The sequence below is a fragment of the Aotus nancymaae genome, unplaced genomic scaffold, assembly GCF_030222135.1.
Source record: "Aotus nancymaae isolate 86718 unplaced genomic scaffold, 86718_ANA_hifiasm-v0.15.2.pri h1tg000079l, whole genome shotgun sequence".
NCBI lineage: Eukaryota > Metazoa > Chordata > Mammalia > Primates > Aotidae > Aotus > Aotus nancymaae.
In genome coordinates this window covers 1,651,962-1,673,621 of record NW_026988494.1, presented here as the reverse complement: position 1 = coordinate 1,673,621, position 21,660 = coordinate 1,651,962, and the positions used below count along the sequence as shown (strand labels likewise).

The following is a 21,660-nucleotide window of genomic DNA, read 5'->3' as shown; positions in this document are numbered from 1 at the left end:
GTGAGCCGAGATCGGGCCACTGCACTCCAGCCTGGGTGACAGAGGGAGACTCTGTCTCAATAATAATAATAGCAATAATCATGCTATGTAATAATCATAGTAATAATTATATAATTATAGTATATATTATAATGTATCCTATATTAATAGTTATGCTATGTAATAATCAGAGTAATAATAACAGTAATAATCATGCTCCCTGTGCCCCCGATGAGGCAGCACTGGCCGCAGGTGGCCGCTAATCCCCTGAAATACAGATGGCCGGAATTGCGGCACATGCAAGTCAACACTACACCGGGTTTAAGAAACACGTACGATTTTCAAAAGTATTAAAATACCGCATTTAGTTTTTCTATTGATTGCATGTTGAAATCTTACTTTGGATATATTGGGTTAAATAAAGTATATCATTAAAATGTTTAAACTTATGTGCCTATGAGAAACTTCCAAAATTACACAGGTGGTCGCGCTATATTTCTCTTGGACAGTACTGGTCTGAAGGATGACAAAAATCAAGATAGATTTGAATCACACCGTGTCTTTAGGGAAAAGAAGAGTTTCCTTTCATATCGCTTACGGGCTCCTCGCAAGAACCATCTGAAAGAGAAAAGCCCTGACTCCCGCCCCAGTCACTTCTAATCCTGGTTCCCCGCGCCCAGAAAGCCAGGAACGGGCAAGCCTGGCAAGGTATTGAAAGGCAACAGGATCCCCCGAGTACAGGATGCGTTTTTGCCCCATAAAAGTCCCTTGGGGGTTGGGGACGGCAGCTGCTGAGGCTCAGGAAAAAGGGGAGCACACGGGATGCGGCCCTCAGAGTCAGGCACGCAGGACCTCGGCTCCCAGGCGCCTCATTTCCAGGTTCGCGAGTGACCTCCCCAAGATGGCCGTCGCCGAGGGGTGGGGGGCGGTTCTCCGCGCTACACGGGTGTTGATTGGGTGAGACGACTCGATAGTGAGCAACGATTGGTTCACACGGAGCGAGCTGGACGGAACCGGAAGATGGTCTGAACATGGGGCTGCCGGGGTCTTGGGGCTAGGCGTGGGTCCCCGGGATGTGGAGAGTTGGCAGCATGTCGGCAGAGCTGGGAGTCGGGTGCGCACTGCGGGCTGTGAACGAGCGCGTGCAGCAGGCGGTGGCGCGGCGGCCGCGGGTGAGGAAAGAGGCTGCGTGGGGACAGTGGGAGGACGCCCTGAGGAGAGGGACACCTGCGTGGGAATGGGTCGTCACGGTGACGCAGAGGGGTCTCCCGAAGAGGCGGGACCCGTCGGCCGCCGAGGGCCACCAAAAAGCTAGCGAAGGGTTTCCCCAGCTTCCTTGCCCTGAGTCTGGTAGGTTTCTGGAGATTGGCTTCGTTGGAGCAGAGGGTACCGCTACCTCGGGAAAATGACTTAGTGTCCAGGCATCGTGGCCACTTGTGAACCGCGTCGAACCGCGTCGTTTCGGGGTCGACAGCCTTGGCGGACGTGAGGGGGGCCAGGCCTGTGCCCACGGCCAGTAAGGGGGACGGGGGTACAAGAGCACCCCGCGGAGGCCAGACCCGCCCGAGATCGCGAGTGTGGCAGCGTCTCAGCTGCTAAGTGCCCTGGAAATGCCAGTGCCACCCGCAGGCTGAGATGAGGGTGGACTGGCCGGACTTCACTGGCACCACAGTGGCACTTGTCTGTGGGTGCAGGAGGGAGCAGTCCAATCCCAACCGGTTAAGGGGAGATTTCGTCTTTTGTGTATGTATTTTTTACCTCCTCTCGGACTTTGATTAGACCAAGAATAAAAATCTGCCCACCTCAGTGCAAGTTTAAGCTGAATGGTGTGGAATGAGATGGACCTGAACATAGAGGTCACGGGTTTCTCTGATTGAGCATTTATGCTGGCTGAAGACAAGACCTGTATTACAGCCTTTCCTTGACTGACTATTCCTTAGACATTACCTTGAACAAGTCAGGTAACTACTGTGGCCCTTAGTATTTCCCTCCCTGTAAAAGCAATGCAGTAATCTCTGAAAGCTCTGAGCTCCTTTCTGTTGTTAATATTCTGTGATTCTTGGTGATTCTCCAAGAAAAATCTAGGACTTCCCCTAACAAACATCACCCTGGAGGTTCTCTCAGGGAAACGCTCAGGCACGTGGGCTGCCTGTTCGGGTGACTCTGAAAAACATCAATTATCAGCATAATCCCAGTAGTCACGACTTGGACTCAAAAGAGGCTGGTTATGCATCCCTGTGGAAGGAAGGAAGAGGAGGCGTTTTTCTAATTGACTGACTCCTTCATGTCCTTGAGAACACTGTGATTCTGTGAAAACTCCAGGGGGTGATAGATACAGGAAGACTGAATCATGCAAGGATAAATGAATCTCTTCTCTTACTGTTTCTGTGTGGATTGGGTCAGCAGAATGCATAGAACCCCTGCTCTTTGTGTAGTGGTCATGCGACGATGTCAGATAAGTCTAATCCTGAGTCCAGAATAATTTTGTGTTGCAGTCTTATTTCTGCCATTAGTTCTTTTCTTTTCTTTTTTTGAGATGGAGTCTCACTCTGTCACCCAGGCTGGAGTGCAATGATGTGATCTCGGCTCACTGCAACCTCTCCCTCCCAGGTTCAAGTGATTCTCCTGCCTCAGCCTCCCGAGTAGCTCGGATTGCAGATGCCCACCACCATGCCTGGCTAATTTTTTGTATTTTTAGTAGAGACAGGGATTTCTCCATGTTGGCCAGGCTGGTCTCGAACTCCTAACCTCAGGTGATCCACCCGCCTTGGCCTCCCAAAGTGCTGAGATTACAGGGGTAAGCCACTGTACCTGGCCGTGCCACTGGTTCTTAATTCACAGATTGAACAATCAATTAGTTACCTAAACGGGCCATTTGTAGGGTAAATGGGGCAGTGTTATTATGGTGTAATAATACACTAGGACCAGGATGAGTTACCAAAACTGCTAACATTAGGGTTTCGGAAGCCAGAAGTGACCTCTCTTTTGCTCAAAGAGTACAGCCTTCTATTAATGAAGTGATTCTTAAGCCTCCAACATTGCCATGTCTGAGAGTCATCTGGAGAGATTGTTGAAAAGTAAATTATCAGCTGGACATGGTGGCTCACACCTATAATCCCAGCACTTTGGGAGCCCAAGGCAGGCAGATCACGAGGTCAGGAGTTCAAGACCAGCCCGACCAACATGGAGAAACCCTGTCTCTACTAAAAATACAAAATTAGCTGGGCAAGGTGGCGCATGCCTATAATCCCAGCTACTTGGAAGGCTGAGGCAGGAGAATCGCTTGAACTTGGGAGGCAGAGGTTGCAGTGAGCCAAGATCACGTCATTGCACTCCAGCCTGGGCAACAAGAGTAAAACTCCATCTCAAAAAAAAAAAAAAGAAAAAGAAAATCTCACCCAGGTGATGCTGATACAGTTGGTCCAAGACCACACAAGGAAATACTGCTTTAACTGGCCCAGCTCTCCTGAGAGAGAAATTTCTTCTGCTAAATAGTGATGTCGCTAACATATTAGATTGAGATGCCATGCACCCAAAAAACATTTGGTCACCACTATTTGATATTGATCTGCCTACAGTGTTGAAAAAATGGATCTTACCTAATGCCAATTTGAGATCAATGCCTGTCTATACAGGATCTATCCTATGGGATTCGTTGGGATAATATTCCCAAACATTCACTCATAGGTTTCTTTCCCTCTTGGCAGGATCTCCCAGCCATCCAGCCCCGGCTAGTGGCTGTCAGCAAAACCAAACCTGTAGACATGGTGATCGAGGCCTATGGTCACGGGCAGCGCACTTTCGGCGAAAACTATGTAAGAGCCCTTTCCTGAAGTGCCTTTGGAAGCATCGTGATTGCCAGGCTTCTGACTTGTTCCGTTTTTACCTTTTAGGTTCAGGAACTGCTAGAAAAAGCATCAAATCCTAAAGTAAGTAGATAGCTGAATTCTTTAATTTATATCTAAATCGTGGCTCTTTAGTTGAAAATTAGACCCATCTTGGTGGCTGAGCTGTAGAGCAGCTTTAGGATGGTTGACTTTAGATTGGGCTGGGGACAGAAATGTCAACTTTCACCTTGAGTCCCAAATAATTATCAGCTAGATTTTTCTCTTGGTTCAGACTATCATTTTCTCCTTGGTGGCTGTTTGGAAATGGTGGTTTCCGGAGCTTGCTATAATTTTGGATCTTTTCAGGATTTGAAAGCTTATCAGTTCATCCCTGACGGCTGATATCTGAAAGATGGAGGAAATTGATGGGAACAAGGAAGGGAAACAGAACAAAAGCCTTAGACTTTTCTCTATCCTTTTACCTCATTAGGAGGCCGGATGAAGATTGTGATAGTTTGTTACATTTAAGGATCAGAGAGTGGATATGAAAGGTGACAGGGAGTGCACAAGGTGTTGGAGGCAGCAAGGCATCTGCAAAAATCTAAGTTGCACATGGTTACCTTTTCTCTTCAGATTCTGTCTTTGTGTCCTGAGATCAAGTGGCACTTCATTGGCCACCTACAGAAACAAAATGTCAACAAGTTGATGGGTAAGATAAAACTCTAAATATGAAGACAAAATTGCTCTGTTACTGTATTGCTTGTACACTGCCATCTCTGGAAGAGAGAGCAACTTTTACACTATCTCTAGTTCACCATTTGTTTTTGGAATTTCTTTCAGAAAGTCTGAGTTCTTAATATAAGGAGAAAACATCATGCCAAGAACAGAATGTATTCACAGTTGTCTGGCTTATATATACTTGGAAACCTGCCCTACCTCATGTTTATTATTATTTGGTTGTCTTTCAGAAAAATTATAAAGAATTGCAGCCCGTAAATGTTTTTAACTAGCAAAAGAGACATTTCTGTTCTTTTTCCTTTAAATAAAAGGCTGCAGTAAATAAAATACAGTACAGTAAAGTAACTATAGTAAAGTAAAATTAAGAATTGTAGTAACATAGGCCAGGCACGGTGGCTCACGCCTGTAATCCCAGCACCTTGGGAGGTGAGGCAGATGGATCACTTGAGGTCAGAAGTTCGAGACCAGCCTGACCAATATGGTGAAACCTCAACTCTATTAAAAATGCAAAAATTAACTGGATGTGGTGGCGCGTGCCTGTAGTCCCAGCTACTTAGGAGGCTGAGGCAGGAGAATTGCTTGAACTCCAGAGGTGGAGGTTGCAGTGAGCCAAGATCACACCACTGCACTCCAGACTAGGTGACAGAGCAAAACTCCATCTCAAAAAAAAAAAAAAGATTTATAGTAAAATAAAATTAGGAAAGACATGGAGGCTGGGCCCAGTGGCGCATGCCTGTAATCCCAGCACTTTGGGTGGCCAAGGTGGGCGGATCACCTGAGGTCAGGAGTTTGAGACCAGCCTGGCCAATATGGCAAAACACATCTCTACTAAAAATACAAAAGTTAGCCAGCCATAGTGGTGTGCACGTGTAGTCCCAGCTACTTGGGGAGGATGAGGCAGGAGAATCACTTGAACCTGGAGGCAGAGGTTGCAGTAAGCTGAGATCGCGCCACTGCACTCTAGCCTGGGTGACAAAGGAGACCCTGTCAAAAAATAATAATAATAATAATAATGAATTTAAAAAGAACAACTAGCAGATTTGATCACACAAAAATTAAAGCTTTCTGCATGTCAAAGCAAAAGGGAGGCACGGAGTGGGAGAAAAAGAATATTTTTGAAAAGGGAAGAAGTTAATATTCAGCATACATAAAGAGCTACAAATCTTTTTGTTTATAGGAAAAATATAGGCAAAAACTGAGGCAGTTCACAAGGGGTAAAAATACAAAAGTCCAGTAATCAGATGAAAAACATTCATCGTCAAACAGAGAAATACAAAGTAACTTTCACAAATCAGGTTTGTAAAAACTCAAAAAGACTGCTTCTAAGATCCAGTGTTTTGAGGGAGTGGGTAAATGTGTACTCCTTCATCTTATCAAGAAATTCTAAAACCGTAGAGTCTTAGAAAAGCCTAAAAATTCCGTCAAAAAACTATTATAACTGAAAAAAATTCAATAACATTGCGGGATAGAAAACCAATATACAAAACTCAGTAGCATTTTTTTTTTTTTTTTTTTTTTTTGAGACGGAGTTTTGCTCTTGTTACCCAGGCTGGAGTGCAATGGCGCAATCTCGGCTCACCACAACCTCCGCCTCCTGAGTTCAGGCAATTCTCCTGTCTCAGCTTCCTGAGTAGCTGGGATTACAGGCATGCACCACCATGCCCAACTAATATTTTGTATTTTTTTAGACGGGGTTTCACCATGTTGACCAGGATGGTCTCGATCTCTTGATCTCGCGATCCACCCGCCTAGGCCTCCCAAAGTGCTGGGATTACAGGCGTGAGCCACCGCGCCCAGCCCATCAGTAGCATTTCTATATGCCAACAGTGAATGATCTGGAAAAGAAATCAAGAAAGTAATCCCATTTACAATAGCTACAAATGAAATACCTAAGAATAAACTTAGCCAAAGAAGCAAAAGCTTTCTACAATGAAAACTATAAAACATTGATGCAAGAAATTGAAGAGAACATGAAAAATAGAAAGATATTCCATGTTCATGTATTGGAAAAATCAATTCATGAATAGATTTTTTGATGTATTGTAAAATTTGATGTATTGTAAAAATGTCCTTATTACCCATAGCGATCTACAGATTCAGTGCAGTCCCTATCAGAATACCAATGACATTCTTCACAGAAATAGAAAAACATAATCCCAAAATTTATATGGAACCACAAAAGACCCGCAATAGCCAAAGCCATCCTGAGCAAAAAGAACAAAACTGCAGGAGTCACATTACCTGATATAATCAAATTATATTGCAGAGCTATAGTAACCAAAACAGTATGATACTGGCATAAAAACAGACACATAGACCAATGGAACAGAATAGAGAACCCAAAAATAAATTTGTACATCTACAGAGGACTTATTTTCAACAAAGGTGCCAAGAACATACACTGGGGAAAGGACAGTCTCTTCAGTGAATGCCACTGGGAAAACTGAATATCCATATGCAAAAGAATAAAACTATATTCCTATTTCTCACCATATACAGAAATCAAATCAAAATGGATTAAAGACTTAAATCTAAATCTAAGACCTGAAACTACTAAAAGAAAACATTGGGGAAACTCTCCAAGACATTAGTCTGGACAAAGATTTTTTTTTTTTTTTTTTTTTTGGAGACAGGGTCTCACTCTGTCGCCCAGGCTGGGGTACAGTGGCATGATCTCGGCTCACTACAACCTCCACTTCCTGGGTTCAAGCAATTCTCCTGCCTCAACCTCTCAAGTAACTGGGATTACAGGCATGTGCCACCACACCCAGCTAAGTTTTGTGTTTTTAGCATAGAGATGGAGTTTTACAACATTGGCCAGGCTGGTCTCAAACTCCTAATGTCAAGTGATCCGCCCTCCTCAGCCTCCCAAGGTGCTGGGATTACAAGTGTGAACCACTGCACCCAGCCTTGTTGGAAATATGTAAAGGCGATGGGAGGAGGGAGGGAAGGAGCCAGCAGGCATAGAAGGGGCAGAAAAGCCTAACAGAACTGTGTTGTTTTGGTGCCATTTTCCCCTCTGGATAATCCATTATACTCATTCAACCTCATGGCTCAATTCATTTCCATAAAGGCTTCTTGAGGCCAGAGGCAGTAACTCAACACCTGTAATCCCAACTCTTTGGAAGGTCAAGGTGGGAGGATCACTTGCAGTCAAATATATATATATGTGCATTTTCTTCCTTTTTTTTACTTTTTAATTTATTTTTTGAGACAGAGTTTCGCTCTGTTGCCCAGGCTGGAGTGCAGTGGCATGATCTCTGCTCACTGTAACCTCCACCTCCCGGGTTCAAGGATTCTCCTGCCTCAGCCTTCCAAGTATCTGGGACTATAGGCGCCTGCCCTCACGCCTGGCTAATTTTTTGTATTTTTAGTAGAGACAGGGTTTCACCTTGTTAGCCAGGATGGTCTCGATCTCCTGACCTCGTGATCCGCCTGCCTGGAACTCCCAAAGTTCTGGGATTACAGGTGTGAGCCACCATGTACAGCCCTTTTTTTGTCTTTTTGAGACAGTCTTGCTCTGTCACCCAGGCTGGAGTGCAGTGGCGTGATCTCGGCTCACTGCAACCTCTGCCTCCTTGGTTCAAGGAATTCTCCTGCCTCAGCCTCCCAAGTAGCTGGGATTACAGGCATGTGCAACCACACCCAGCTAATACTTTTATATAATACAGACGGGGTTTCACCATGTTAGCCAAACTCCTGGCCTCAAGTGATTCGACCACCTCGGCCTCCCCAAGTGCTCGTGTTACAGGCATGAGCCACCACGCTCAGCCACACCTGGCTAATTTTTGTATTTTTTGGTGGAGACAGGGTTTTACTGTGTTGGACAGGCTGGTCTCAAACTCTTGGCCTCAAGCGATCTGCCCTCCTCGGCCTCCCAAAGTGTGGGGATTACAGGTGTGAGCCACTGCACCCGCCCTGAACAAAGATATCTTGAGTAAATACTCCAAAAGCACAGGCAACCAAGGCAAAAATGGACAGATAGGATTGCATCGAGTTAAAAAGCTCTTGCAGGCTGGACACAGTGGCTGATGCCTGTAATCCCAGCACTTTGGGAGGCCGAGGTGGGTGGATCTCTGAGGTCAGGAGTTCAAGAACAACCTAGCCAACATGGCAAAACCCCATCTCTACTAAAAATAAAAACATTAGCCAGGTGTAGTGTAGGCATCTGTAATCCCAGCTACTTAGGAGGCTGAGGCAGAAGAATCACTTGAACACAGGAGGCAGAAGTTGCAGTGAGCCAAGATTGCACCACTGCCCTCCAGCCTGGGTGACAGAGTGAGACTCTGTCAAAAAAAAAAAAAAAAAACCAAAGCTCTTGCAAAGCAAAGGAAACAACAAAGTGAAGAGACAACTCAGAATGGGAGAAAATATTGGCAAAGTACCCATCCGAAATACTTGTACATAGCACAAAGTTCTATATCCAAGCTTTGTTTTTGTAATAAAAAATAAGAAACAATCTAATGTGCATCAACAAGAGGAATGGTTACATAAACCGTGATAATCTGCGGAATGCTGCAGTGTTTTAAAAGTACCAGTGCATTTGTGATATTGATGTGGGGAAAAAAACTCCAAACTCTGTAGTGCTTGCTAGAAGTAAGCAACCTGTAGAATATTTAGTGTGATCCAATTTGTATTATTTTTAAAAACAGAAGAAAAGAAATTATACATTTGTGTGTGTGTGTGCATGTGTATTTGGTTGGATAAAGATATGCTGAAACAGATCTGGAAGAAGTAACATCCCTAATATAATAGTGATATCTTCTAGGATATCACTTTTTAAATCCCAATTATCAATAGAAATCGTAAATTGACTGTAGATCAAGTCTTTATCATTTCTTGATAATTAGCTATAATCTGCCCTAAAGACTGAAGTAAATGTTACTAGCATCTCCACCTAATAAATGGGGGCAAGACAATGTTAGTAGCTCTTATAACTGCATAAGAAATAACTGCTTGCTGCAGATTTCTCCTCCAGTTGTTAATTAAGGTGAAGGGCTTTGACTTTCTACTGCATATGCTTCTATATTGCTTAATTTTCTTACATCAAGCATATACACTTTTTGTCATTTTTTCAAATTTATATTTTTTTCAGTAAAGTAACCTGAGCTGAAATTCAGTATTAAGAATGTAAAGGCCAGGTGCAGTGGCTCACACCTGTAATCCCAGCACTTTGGGAGGCTGAGGTGGGCAGATCACCTGAGGTCCGGAGTTCAAGACCAGCCTGGCTAACATGCTGAAACCTCGTCTCTACCAAAAATACAAAAATTAGCTGAATTGCAGTGAGCCAAGATTGCGCCATTGCACTCCAACCTGGGTGACAAGAGTGAAACTCCATCTCAAAAAATAAAAAAAGAATGTGAAGTCACCTCTCTGCATCTTAGTATCCCCTTCTGTAAAATAGGGATAACAACAGTGCTTTGTGAACTGTGGTGAAGATTCAAAAGAAATAATACATATAAAGTGATTCACATACTACCTGGAGGATTTTTTTGTTCAGTTAAAGTAAGCTACTGGTGCAGGTTCTTTTGTCACCATCGTTGTGAATTAGCTGAAGCAAAGCTGGTGCTTCATTTCACATGCATCTTTGAAAAAGAAGATGGCTTTATGATTCAGTGTCTCACTTAACTTTCAGTGTTGGGGTCATTGGTTTTTTTTGGTTTTTGGTTTTTTGTCGTTGTTGTATTTGAGACAGAGTCTTGCTCTGTCGCCCAGGCTGGAGTGCAGTGGTGTGATCTTGGCTCACTGCAACCTCCACCTCCTGGGTTCAAGCAATTCGCCTTCCTCAGCCTCCCAAGCAGCTGGGACTACAGGTGTGCCCCACCATGCCCGCTAATTTTTGTATTGTTAGTAGAGACAGTTTCATCAGATTGGTCAGGCTTGTCTCGAACTGACCTCAGGTGTTCCACCCACCTCAGCCTCCCAAAGTGCTGGAACTAAAGTGTGAGCCACCACACCCAGCCAGTGTTGGGGTTATTGTGATGTCTTTGTTGAATAAGAATATCCTCAGCCCAGAAAGTTGAAGAATGTGGTGATATGCTGGGGAAGCATCTTGGCTTCCACTGATCCTTTCTTCATTGTCATCCTGACCTGTTTCTCTCAGTTTGAACTGAGACACAGATCGAGCCTGTTATTAGGAATCTGTTCATTACCAGCTTCTTGAAGCATATTGATATATGTACTGCCTCATCATGTATGTCAGCGTTTCCCTTATTTACCTTTGCTGATTAGCCAAGGATGGTCTGACATTTGAATTTGTATCTAGTAAAACTGTCACATTTGTCTTCTTAGAGGAACTGAGATTTAACTGTGTTTTTCTTTTCCTGGCATATTTTTTCCTCTACCAAGTCAGAGATTTGCTGCATGTTACTTGCTTCAGTAGAGTGTATAAGGAATACTACCTTGCCTCTGTCTCATTACAGCTGTCCCCAATCTCTTCATGCTGGAAACAGTGGATTCTGTGAAGTTGGCAGACAAAGTGAACAGTTCCTGGCAGAAAAAAGGTTCTCCTGAAAGGTTAAAGGTTATGGTCCAGATTAACACCAGCGGAGAGGAGAGTAAGTGACTAGACCTGAATTGTAGATTATTCTTCGCTTAGGATGGTTGAAGCTCAGGGAAAATGGGTAGGCCCAAGTGTCTGATGGAGGAGGTTATGGAAACAAATCACAGGATCATAGGCCTCTAAGTAGGCTGTTTTTTGTATGATCTAGGTAGCATAATGACATGCAAGCCAGTCTTTATATATTTATTTACTACATCGTGGTTCATTATATCTTAATTTTAGGGGAAGAAGGATGGGGAGTGAAGAAGGGGATTGTGACTTCATTTTTTTGTTGTTGACATTGTTGTTTTCTTTTTTTTTTTTTTTAAAGACAGAGTTTCACCATGTTGGTCAGGCTGGTCTTGAACTCCCGACCTCAGGTGATCCGCCCGCCTTGGCCTCCAAAGTGCTTGGATTACAGGCGTGAGCCACTACACCCGGCCTGTTGTTTTCTTTTTGAGATGGAGTCTCACTCTGTCACCTAGGCTAGAGTGCAGTGGTGGGATCTCAGCTCACTGCAACTTCTGCCTCCCAGGTTCAAGCGATTCTCCTGCCTCAGCCTCCCAAGTAGCTAGGATTACAGGCACCCACCACCACACCTGGCTGATTTTTGTATTTTTAGTAGAGACAGAGTTTCACCATATTGGCCAGGCTGATCTTGAACTTCTTTTTTTTTTTGAGACGGAGTTTCACTCTTGTTACCCAGGCTGGAGTGCAATGGCGCGATCTCAGCTCACCACAACCCGCCTCCTGGGTTCAGGCAATTCTCCTGCCTCAGCCTCCTGAGTAGCTGGGATTACAGGCATGCGCCACCATGCCCAGCTAATATTTTGTATTTTTAGTAGAGACGGGGTTTCACCATGTTGACCAGGATGGTCTCGATCTCTTGACCTCGTGATCCACCCGCCTCGGCCTCCCAAAGTGCTGGGATTACAGGCATGAGCCACTGTGCCTGGCCTGGGATTGTGACTTTCATCTGAAAAATCCCCAAAGGTCATCATCACTCCTGCAAGGAATGTCTTAAATTTGTATGTAAATACTCTTAGGTCTTAAAAAAAATTACTAAATGTTACATTGAGAGAGAATGGAATATAATTACTGTGAGTGGGCTGGGTGCGATGGCTCACACCCGTAATCCCAACACTTTGGGAGGCCGAGGCAGGTGGAACACCTGAGGTCAGGAGTTCAAGACCAGCCTGGCCAACATGGTGGAACCTCATCTCTACTAAACTTACAAAAATTAGCCAGGCATGGTGTACCCGTAGTCCCAGCTACTCAGGAGGCTGAAGCAGGAGGATCTCTTGAGCCCAGGAGGTAAAGGTTGCAGTGATCCAAGATCAAGCCACTGCATTCCAGCCTGGGCAACAGAGCAAGACTCCATCTCAAAAAAAAAAAAAAAAAAAATTACTGTGAGCACCAGTCAATGAATATCTTTATGGGGCTTGGATTAACAGTGTAACATAGTATAAATAGAAGCATGGGCTTGAAATCAGACAGACCTTGGGTTTGAGCTTCACTACTTTCCAATATTATAACCTTGGATAAGTTACCTAATCTCTCTGTACCTCAGTTTCCTTTTCTGGCAATGGTATCATGATAATGCTTGCTTCAGAGGGTGTGGTTAGGATTGAATGTGGTAATCCAGGTAACACTGTTAGCACAGAACCCTACACATAATTGTTAGCTGTTTGTTAAGAATAAATGTATGCAGTTCAGGCATTCGATTACAACCATCAAAGCACCAGTATTTACCAAATCTTGGTACACAAGAGCACAGTAGAGGATCTGTTTTCTTTTTTTTATTCCTCTTTTTTTTTCTTTTTTTCTCCAGTTCTCCTGGAGCAAAGAGGATCTGTTTTCTAGATAACAGTCTAGAGTCAGACTGCCTGGGTTTAAATCCCAATTCTCAATAGAAATCTGAAATCGACTGTAGATCAAGTTTGTATTTTCTCATTTCTTGATAATTAGCTATAGTAAGCCCTGGTTAAAGACTGAAGTAAATGTTACTAGCATCTCTCCCTAATAAATGGGGGCAGGACAATATCAATAGCTCTTATAACTGCATAACAAATAACTGGTTGCTGCAGATTTCTCCTCCAGTCGTTAATTAGAAAGTTCAATTAAACTTTGCAAATATATCCAAAAATGTTTAACATGTACTTTATTTTAAATTTTTTGCAACTCTATTAAATTAATAAACTATAAAAATTGTTGACTTAGAAAAGTAATTCTCAAGTTCCTCTGGCATTTTAGCAATGCGAAAATCTTCCTGGTATCCCAAAAAAGCAAGGTTTTTTCTTTTCCATATCTCCTAGCTGTTCTCAGCTAAAATCCTGAGGTGGAGGAAAGAGAATCCAATTGATAGCTCTTTTCTTGAGAAATTCAGAATCTGACCAGAAGCAGAGCAACATAGAAAATCCCAAGTATAGCCGGGTGCGGTGGCTCACGCCTGTAGTCCCAGCACTTTGGGAGGCTGAGGCAGGCGGATCACCTGAGGTTGGGAATTCAAGACCAGCCTGACCCAACATGGAGAAACCCCGTCTTTAAAGAAAAAAAATATATTTTAAAAAAAGTTAAAAAAAAGAAAGAAAATCCCAAGTATATAAAGTTACTCTTCAGGACTTGAGGCTCTTTCAAGAGTTTCTCTTGTTGGGGGGTCACCTCCTCTGTCATAAGGAAGGGATGAAAATGGAACCTTCCTCTGGCCATTTACCCTTGCAGTATACCTGTCTTCTGTTTCTTTCCGTGAAGGTAAACATGGCCTCCCACCTTCAGAAACCATAGCCATCGTGGAGCACATAAACACCAAGTGTCCCAGCCTGGAGTTTGTGGGGCTGATGACCATAGGAAGCGTTGGACATGATCTTAGTCAAGGACCAAATCCAGACTTCCAGGTATTGCGGGGTTGGGATTGCTCATGTGCTGAAGAAGCAGGGTGCTGGAGTGCTGCTGCAGGGCCGACTGCTATGGGGACTGCAGAGACATTCCAGACACTGCCTGCCGGGTGTTCTCTGCCTCTTCTGACTCCTCTCAGAAGGAAAAGGGAAAAACAGGTTCCCCAGCCCACAAACCTTTCTCAACTTAACTTGAAATTGGCTAAAACATAGTTTTTAGAGAATATGAGCTCTTTCTTCCTCTCCAGTGACTAATAGTTTTCTTGAAAGTGGGATAGTTTGCGAAAAACCCTTTCAGTAACTTCTAACAATTTCAACAGGCCTTGAAATCATGAGAAATATATAACCGTTGTCAGAGAAGTTCAGACTCAGCCACTTCGGGGCATCATTAGAGAAGGCAGGAGTAAAATAGGTGTCATCTCTTTCTGTCAGCTGTTATTGTCCCTCCGGGAGGAGCTGTGTAAAAAGCTGAACATCCCTGCTGACCAGGTTGAGCTGAGCATGGGCATGTCCATGGATTTCCAGCACGCGGTGAGTGTCCTGCCAGTGCCCTGCCTGCCTCAAGGGGCAGGGGTTGGGGGTCTGAGAGGCTGACGCAAGAGCAGATCTTTGCTGGAGAAACCTTGGAAATGCCTCGGGGTGGCAGTAGGGTACCCAGTCTCAGGGTTCTCAGCTATTCCAGCATCTCACAGTCCCCACACCCTTTCTTTTTTGAAATGTGTAGAAATTATAGCGTGACATCTGAATTTTAAAATGAAATATAATTCCATAAGTATAATCTAAAATAGGAAATTAATTATAAATGTAATTCCATAAATTATAAACATAATTCCATAAGTATAATCCAAAGGAAAATAGGAATTTAAGCTATAATTTTTGGAAAGGCATTTTATTACATAAGTGCATGGGTGTGGCTATATAACAGCAAATCATAATGAAGCAGCCTGAGGCTTCATCTTTTACTTTTGGAGACAGAATCTCACTCTGTTACCCAGGCCAGAGTTCAGTGGCGCAATCTCAACTCACCCAGGCCAGAGTTCAGTGGCGCAGCCTCCACCTCCCAGGTTCAAGTGATTCTTCTACCTCAGCCTCCCAAGTAGCTGGGATTTCAGGTGCCCACCACCACACCTGGCTAATTTTTGTATTTTTAGTAGAGACGAGGTTTCACCATATTGGCCAGGCTGGTCTCGATTCCTGACCTCAAATGATCCGCCCATCTTGACCTCCCAAAGCTCCCGACTGAGGCTTCATCTTATGTGTAGGTTTACCAACAATCTTATATATACATCAACAGCTGTAAATATAAACCGATATAGGTGTGCTGGAGTGGCAATGCAAATACATGATTTTCTGGAATAGCAAATAACTTGATAAAGTTTCAAAAATCAAAATATAAACTTGCGTTCCTGGAAAATTGTATTTATTAAGACAGTGCAAAAATACATTGCATTTGTAAGTCAAATGGAATTTGGTCAGATAATCATAAGGATATTTTTTTCATCTACCTGACCATGGCACGTTGGAAAGGTGGGTGGGCTGTAGGACAACTCTTGGCTCTTTGGCTGCTTTCCACACTGGACGTCTGACATCCTTGACCTCCACCTAGCTGAGTGCCAACCACACTTTCCAACCGCTGGAAACCCAGAGAAACCCCTACTCGTTTCCTATATGCACTCTCAGAGGTTGAACTGCCTCTCAGGAGAGCAACTGCCCCGGAGCCACTTCGGCAGTGTTACTGTTCTTCATACAAGGCTCCTGAGAGCCAGAATGGGAGCACAGTTTGGGCACTGGCTCCACTTCATTATTTTAAACCTGGTCCTCGATGCCATCTCTTCTTTCCCAACAGATTGAAGTAGGATCTACGAATGTCCGAATAGGAAGCACCATTTTTGGAGAGCGGGATTACTCAAAGAAAGCTACACCGGACAGGTGCGCAGCAGACGTGAAGGCCCCGGCGGAGGTGGCCCAGGAGTACTGAGCCAGGGAATACCGAGAACACTAACTATGCACTAACCTAGGTTTTCAGTTTTCCCTGTGTCCCAGCGCAGTCCTGCTCTCCTGTGACCTGCGGAGAGCACTAATGATCACGTGTGTTCATGGAAACCATCTGTGCTTAGTCTCTGACATAGGAAGCTCGCTTCAAGCAGCGGCTTTGGATTGAGTTTGAGAAATTCAAACATTTCTGCAGAACAGATACCAAATCAATAGCCAGAAATCACGTTCAATATTGAATTCTGCCCAGGAGCAGGAACTGGTCCATGAATGCCTTTTCCAGGTTAAAATTTGGTCACTGATGCCTATAATCATAGAAGTCAGAGGGATTCCCCTCTTTCATCCCATTTTAATAGGAAATTCCTTATGGTTAACAACTCCCTACAAACTCCTACTACATCGTCTAAATTTCTGTTCTGCAATAAGGTGATTTCTGCCCCTAGATTATTCCCTAGCCAGTAGATATGGGAAGATATTCTCAACTCTGGAATAGCAGTATAGGTAACTTCAGGAAATGGTTCTGGCTAATTCTCCAAACACAAATTGTTGCTGGCCAGGCATGGTGACTCATGCCTGTAATCTCAGCAATTAAGAGGCGGAGGCAGAAGGATCACCTAAGCCTAGGAGTTCAAGACCAGCCTGGGCAACATCAGGAGACCCCGTCTCTACAAAAAATTTAAAAATTAACGGGCATGGTGGCTGAGGTGGAAGAATCGCTTGAGCCCAGGAGTTTAAGGCTGCAGTGAGCTGTGATTGCACCACTGTATTCTAGCCTGAGTGACAGAACGCGCCTCAAAAACAAAAGAAAAGAAAAATCTCCCAATAATCCATCAAGGCTTTGATCTCTTGGGGAGTTCTTCAAAGATTCTGCCACATTTCTTAAAGCAACCTTTTAATATGCAGATAGTACCTCCCACCTTTTTTAGAGACAGCCTGTCTCTTTAAAAAAAAATTAATTTGGTAATGAGAGCTTGTGTCACTGCCACTCTGTGGTATTCTTGAAATTAAGGGGTAACATAAGCAGGACTTAGGCATTTCTGACATCATCCTGAAGAGACGGGACTTCAAGTTTTTCCTCTGGGACCTACAGTGATGAGAATTTAATGTTATCTCTACTATAATCCTCCTTAGGATGATTTTTTAAATCAAAGACCAGTGAATCTCATTACTCCTAAGAAATGAAAGATTCCTTCAAAGCCTGTTCAGGCACATGGTTTCAACAAAGCCTGCCTTTGACGTTGCTTATCCCGAGGAGCACTTTCCAGGCAAGGTTACAGCTTCCCCACTGTACTTACAAGCCAGAATTGTGCAACTCCTCTGGATCATTAATAAAGTAGCAAGATCTTCAGAAAGTCCCAAAACACCATTCTCCAATAGTCACGGCAGATGGCTTCAGGATGGCTTGTTTTTTATGTTCTAAATGGCTTTTTCTCTTATTTTGTCAAGCCTGTCTTTGATTTTACAAGTAACTTTCAAAACATGATGCTGCTGCTGAATGTACTTTTGTAAACTTAAACATTACGATTCCTGTACTGTTTCAATGAGAGCTACAGTGTGATATTTCAGAGTCTATTAAATAAAAATGTGAGTTTGAATTATACCATCTGTGCCAATTACAAAGCAATTAAAAGATTTATTTTTTATGATCTGGTGTAGTGAATGAATGTAACAGGAGGGGGCATTGGAATCGACAGGAAGCAGCTGTGCCCATGCCTTGGCATCGTGTCAGCCTGGCTTTGGAGGAGGGCTTCCCTAGAGTCACAGACACAGCCAAAGCTACCCCATGGATGAGAGGGCTTCTGAACTTCTAAGGACAAGAAAAAGGACCCTTCAGGAATTACAAAAAATAGAGGTTACCCCTTGCTGCAAGGAACTTTTGAATTGCCTCTAGATGGCGACATTGGCTAACCTGAGGGACAAGCACTGGCGCTCCACTGTCAGCAGTTTACCTGCGAGGGTTACTCAGCCTCATGGAGGCCAGAGAGGACATGACTTTCCAAAGTGATACAGGTGACTTGCAGAGCCTCGGGAGTTCAATACCAGCCAGCCTGGGCAACATGGTGAAATCCTGTCTCTACCAAAAATACCCCCCCAAAAAATTAGCCAGGCATGGTGGCACATGCCTGTGGTCCCAGCTACTCCAGAGGCTGAGAGGATCGCTTGAGCCTGGGAGGCAGAAGTCACAGTGCACTGAGATCACACCACTGCACTCCAGCCTGGGTGACAAGGTGAGACCTTGTCACAAAACAAAACAAACAAAAAAACCTGGCAAATAAGGAGGAAAGTCAGGGAAGGCTCAATTAGATCTAGATAAGGGAAGGACACCAAAGTGTGTCCAAAGTGTCCCCAGCAGAACGGGATCTTTTGCCAAGAGAAAATTGAGCCAGGTTGTGAGTTTGTCTTTCGTTACACATGATAGGTGGCAGGTTGGGTTTCTTCTAGATTTTGATGAAAGCCCGTTCCTGGAGTTTGGATGGCTTGCTCTCTCGGATTGGGACCACCCGTGCAGCCTCGCAGTTTCTGAGGATGCTGGGTCCTTGCCTGCCCTGAAGCCAGCCTCAGAAGGCTTGAGATGCCCTAAAGCCTCCCAATAGTCCATTAAGACTTTGATCTCTTAGGGAGCTCCTCACAGATTCTATCACAGTTTTGTTGTTGTTGTTGTTGTTGTTGCGGAGGCTGGAGTGCAGTGGCACCATCTCAGCTCACCACAACCTCCACCTCCCGGGTTCAAGTGATTCTCCTGCCTTAGCCTCCCGAGTAGCTGGGATTACAGGCATGTGCCACCACACCCAGCTAATTTTATGCTTTTAGTAGAGACAAGGTTTCTCCATGTTGGTCAGGCTGGTCTCGAACTCCCTACTTCAGGTGATCTGCCTGCCTCCGCCTCTCAAAGTGCTGGGATTACAGGCATGAGCCACCACACCTAGCTGTCTATCACAGTTCTTAAAGCAACCTCTTAATACTCAAATTGTACCCCCCTTTTGTTCAGCATTGGTGGCATATGCAGCACTATTCTCTATATTCTCTAATTTCACCGTCACAACAGCTGGTAGGCTAGTGTAGGCTGATAAGCAATGTGTCTTTGTGGACGGGGTACTGGGGCCCAGAGAAGGTTCCATGTTCTCCTTGTCTGAGGTCAGGGTGAGTTGATGGCAGGACAAGAAATAAACTCAGGACTTAACTTTCTGGCCCAGAACGTGATCACTACTCTGCACTGGTATCTTCTTTCTCTACCTTTAATAATTGATAAGTGTGCCTGGTGCGGTGGCTCACGCCTGTATTCCCAGCACTTTGGGAGGCGGAGGCAGGCAGATCACGAGGTCAGGAGTTCAAGACCAGCCTGGCCAACATGGTAAAACTGCATCTCTACTAAAAATACAAAAATTAGCTGGCGTGGTGGCACGCATCTGTAATTCTAGCTACTCTGGAGGCTGGAGAATTGCTTGAACCCAGGAGGCAGAGGTTGCAGTGAGCCGAGATAGAGCCACTGCACTCCAGCTTAGGTGACAGAGCAAGACTCCATCTCAAAAAAAAAAAAAAACTGATAAGTAGCATATTCTTAGATGTGCAGCTTTCATTTAAATGAGGCTTATTACCATAAAATAAATGTGTGTTTCTATTCCAGTGGAACAGTTGAGAATTGGTGCATCTTAATGTAGAACAAACTTTGAAACCACAGGCAGTGGGGGTGAGAAGGGAGGAGAGCATGAAACCCAGCCATGAGTGGGACTGGCCTCCCCTCTCATCATCCTATCTCCCTCCCAAGCACATTCCTCCCGAGTCACACTAATCTCAGGCTGTGGGGATCAGAGTGTGCAAGCCTTGCCCTCCCCCTCAAGCTGGACCAGCAGCGAATTCTGTTCCCCAAGGCTAGACACACAGCAATGAGGTCAGACGGGACATTCTTAAAATCCAGCACATCTTTGTCCCTCAGAAAAGAAATGGCCCTGTGCATCCCACTCAAGCTTTGAAGGAGGAAGGACTTGCCTACCAGTTCCTGGCTGCAATAGGAATGAAGTGCCTTCAGTGGTGCAAGGGGAAAGGATTTCTCTGGGAACTGTGACTGTCTTGACCATGAAATCAGTTGAATGCTATTACATCAGCCTCATGACTAAAGACAAAAGAATCCAAACTGTCTACCAAAATGTTTTACTAGTCTGTCCTCCCCTCAAGGAATACATAGGTAAAGAAAAGGGCTTCCTTTTCCACTCAGTTTGCACCAACGTGTGTAAACTATGGCGCTGTGTGATTGAGCAGCTCCTTACAAGGTAAGGGTCCTTAAGCTTAAGTTCCTTTTCTGTGATCACTTTGAGGCCTCAAGGGACTCGGAGCTGACACTTTTTTTTCCTGTAAAGTCCAGCACAGACAGCAGAAATGGCACACGGTGGGGACAGCAGGGGGGGCTTTGGGCACTTTTCTTGTATTTAAAATAAATTTAGAAGCCCACATTCCTGAGCCTTGAGATCACAGGGATCAGAGGCCACTCTGCGTGCCAGAGTGCCTTCTTGAATGGTCCCAACCTCACCAGCTGCCCAGAGACACCGCGCGCTAGCTCCGTGCTATTCCAGGCTGCCCAGAGACACCGCATGCTAGCTCCATGCTATTCCAGGCTAGCGTCTCAGCACCGGCCCTCCCAGCAGCCATGCTGCTCTCCAGCCTCAGAGCTAAGCCTGACCCAGCTGCCAATCTCCAAAATAAAATCAATGTGTGACTTTATTCACCAGATGTACCGAAGAAACAAGCACAAACGAGGGCCAACTTTGAAGCCAAAAAGGGAAGATGAGAAGTGGGGGAGAGAGAAAGAGGAGGGAAAAAGAAACTTGGCCAGACATGAAAGGTGTCTCTCGTCTGTCTGTTCCCTATTAGGCGCAATTCTCTTGCAATCTGCAGGCTCCACATAATTCTCTTGACCAGAAACTCTCTGGAGAGATAGTGTCAGAAGAAAAACAAACAGAATAGCATCTTCTGACAGCAAAGTCACTTAAAAACCTATTTGGGAGGGAAGAAGAGAGATGTCAGCACCTCGGGGGAGGGTCCTTCTTCACAGCAGGCCACATGTGGAGTTACATTTGCCCTGGGATTGGACAAGGACAGGCAGGGGCCCAGGAGAGGGTAGACGTGCAAGGGCAAGGCAGTCCCAGGAAGCAAAGGCCCAAGGCCTCTACCCTCCCAGCCCCTCTGATGCCCAAGATCTACCTCTCTGTGGATGCCACAGTAAATCACACAGTGCTCGGCTTTGCACAGCCCCATGGTACACAGAGGAATCCAGAACTGCCTTAGAAGAAAAGGGGTTCCTTGGCTAGACGTGGTGGCCCACACCTGTAATCCCATTGTTCTGGGAGGCTGAGGCAGGGAAGATTGCTTGAGGCCAGGAGTTCAAGACCAGCCTGGGAAACGTAGCAAGACCCTGTCTCTACAAACAATATAAAAATTAGCTGGATATGATGGTGCACACCTGTAGTCCCAGTGACTTGGGAGGCTGGCGTGGAAGGATAGCTTGAGCACAGGAGATTGAGGCTGCAGTGACTGTGATTACACCAGCTGTGATGCACTCCAGCCTGGATGACAGGGGGAGACTGTCTCTTAAGAAAAAAAAGGGGTTTCACTTTGTCAAAACTCCGCCTTCCTACTGCTGCCGGCCACCAGCCAGAGGCTGAGAAGTCAGCTATTGCTGTAAGCCTGTGAAGCA

At 44.8% G+C, this 21,660-nt stretch overlaps 1 protein-coding gene across 2 annotated transcripts; it reads left to right on the top strand.

Annotated features, from left to right (window-relative positions):
• Positions 1–1,035: 1,035 nt before the first annotated feature.
• Positions 1,036–17,617, top strand: PLPBP (pyridoxal phosphate binding protein). 2 transcript variants are annotated; one of them, XM_012476074.2, is made up of 8 exons: positions 1,036–1,151; positions 3,687–3,794; positions 3,873–3,908; positions 4,440–4,515; positions 10,967–11,101; positions 13,837–13,979; positions 14,412–14,510; positions 15,826–17,617. In XM_012476074.2, the coding sequence occupies exons 1-8, from the start codon at positions 1,053–1,055 to the stop codon at positions 15,955–15,957; spliced, it is 828 nt and encodes a 275-aa protein (XP_012331497.1). In that variant the 5' UTR covers positions 1,036–1,052; the 3' UTR covers positions 15,958–17,617. The 2 variants fall into 2 exon arrangements, with proteins under 2 accessions (XP_012331497.1, XP_064224675.1); XM_064368605.1 differs by lacking the exon at positions 1,036–1,151 and adding an exon at positions 1,920–1,940.
• Positions 17,618–21,660: the final 4,043 nt, after the last annotated feature.

Bases quoted from the DNA above. Each gene is read 5' to 3' on its own strand.
- PLPBP (XM_012476074.2), top strand. From the start codon at position 1,053: ATGTGGAGAGTTGGCAGCATGTCGGCAGAGCTGGGAGTCGGGTGCGCA. The intron at 4,516-10,966 runs GTAAGATAAAAC...GTCTCATTACAG, and splicing joins AAATGTCAACAAGTTGATGG to CTGTCCCCAATCTCTTCATG. The intron at 14,511-15,825 runs GTGAGTGTCCTG...CTTTCCCAACAG, and splicing joins CCATGGATTTCCAGCACGCG to ATTGAAGTAGGATCTACGAA.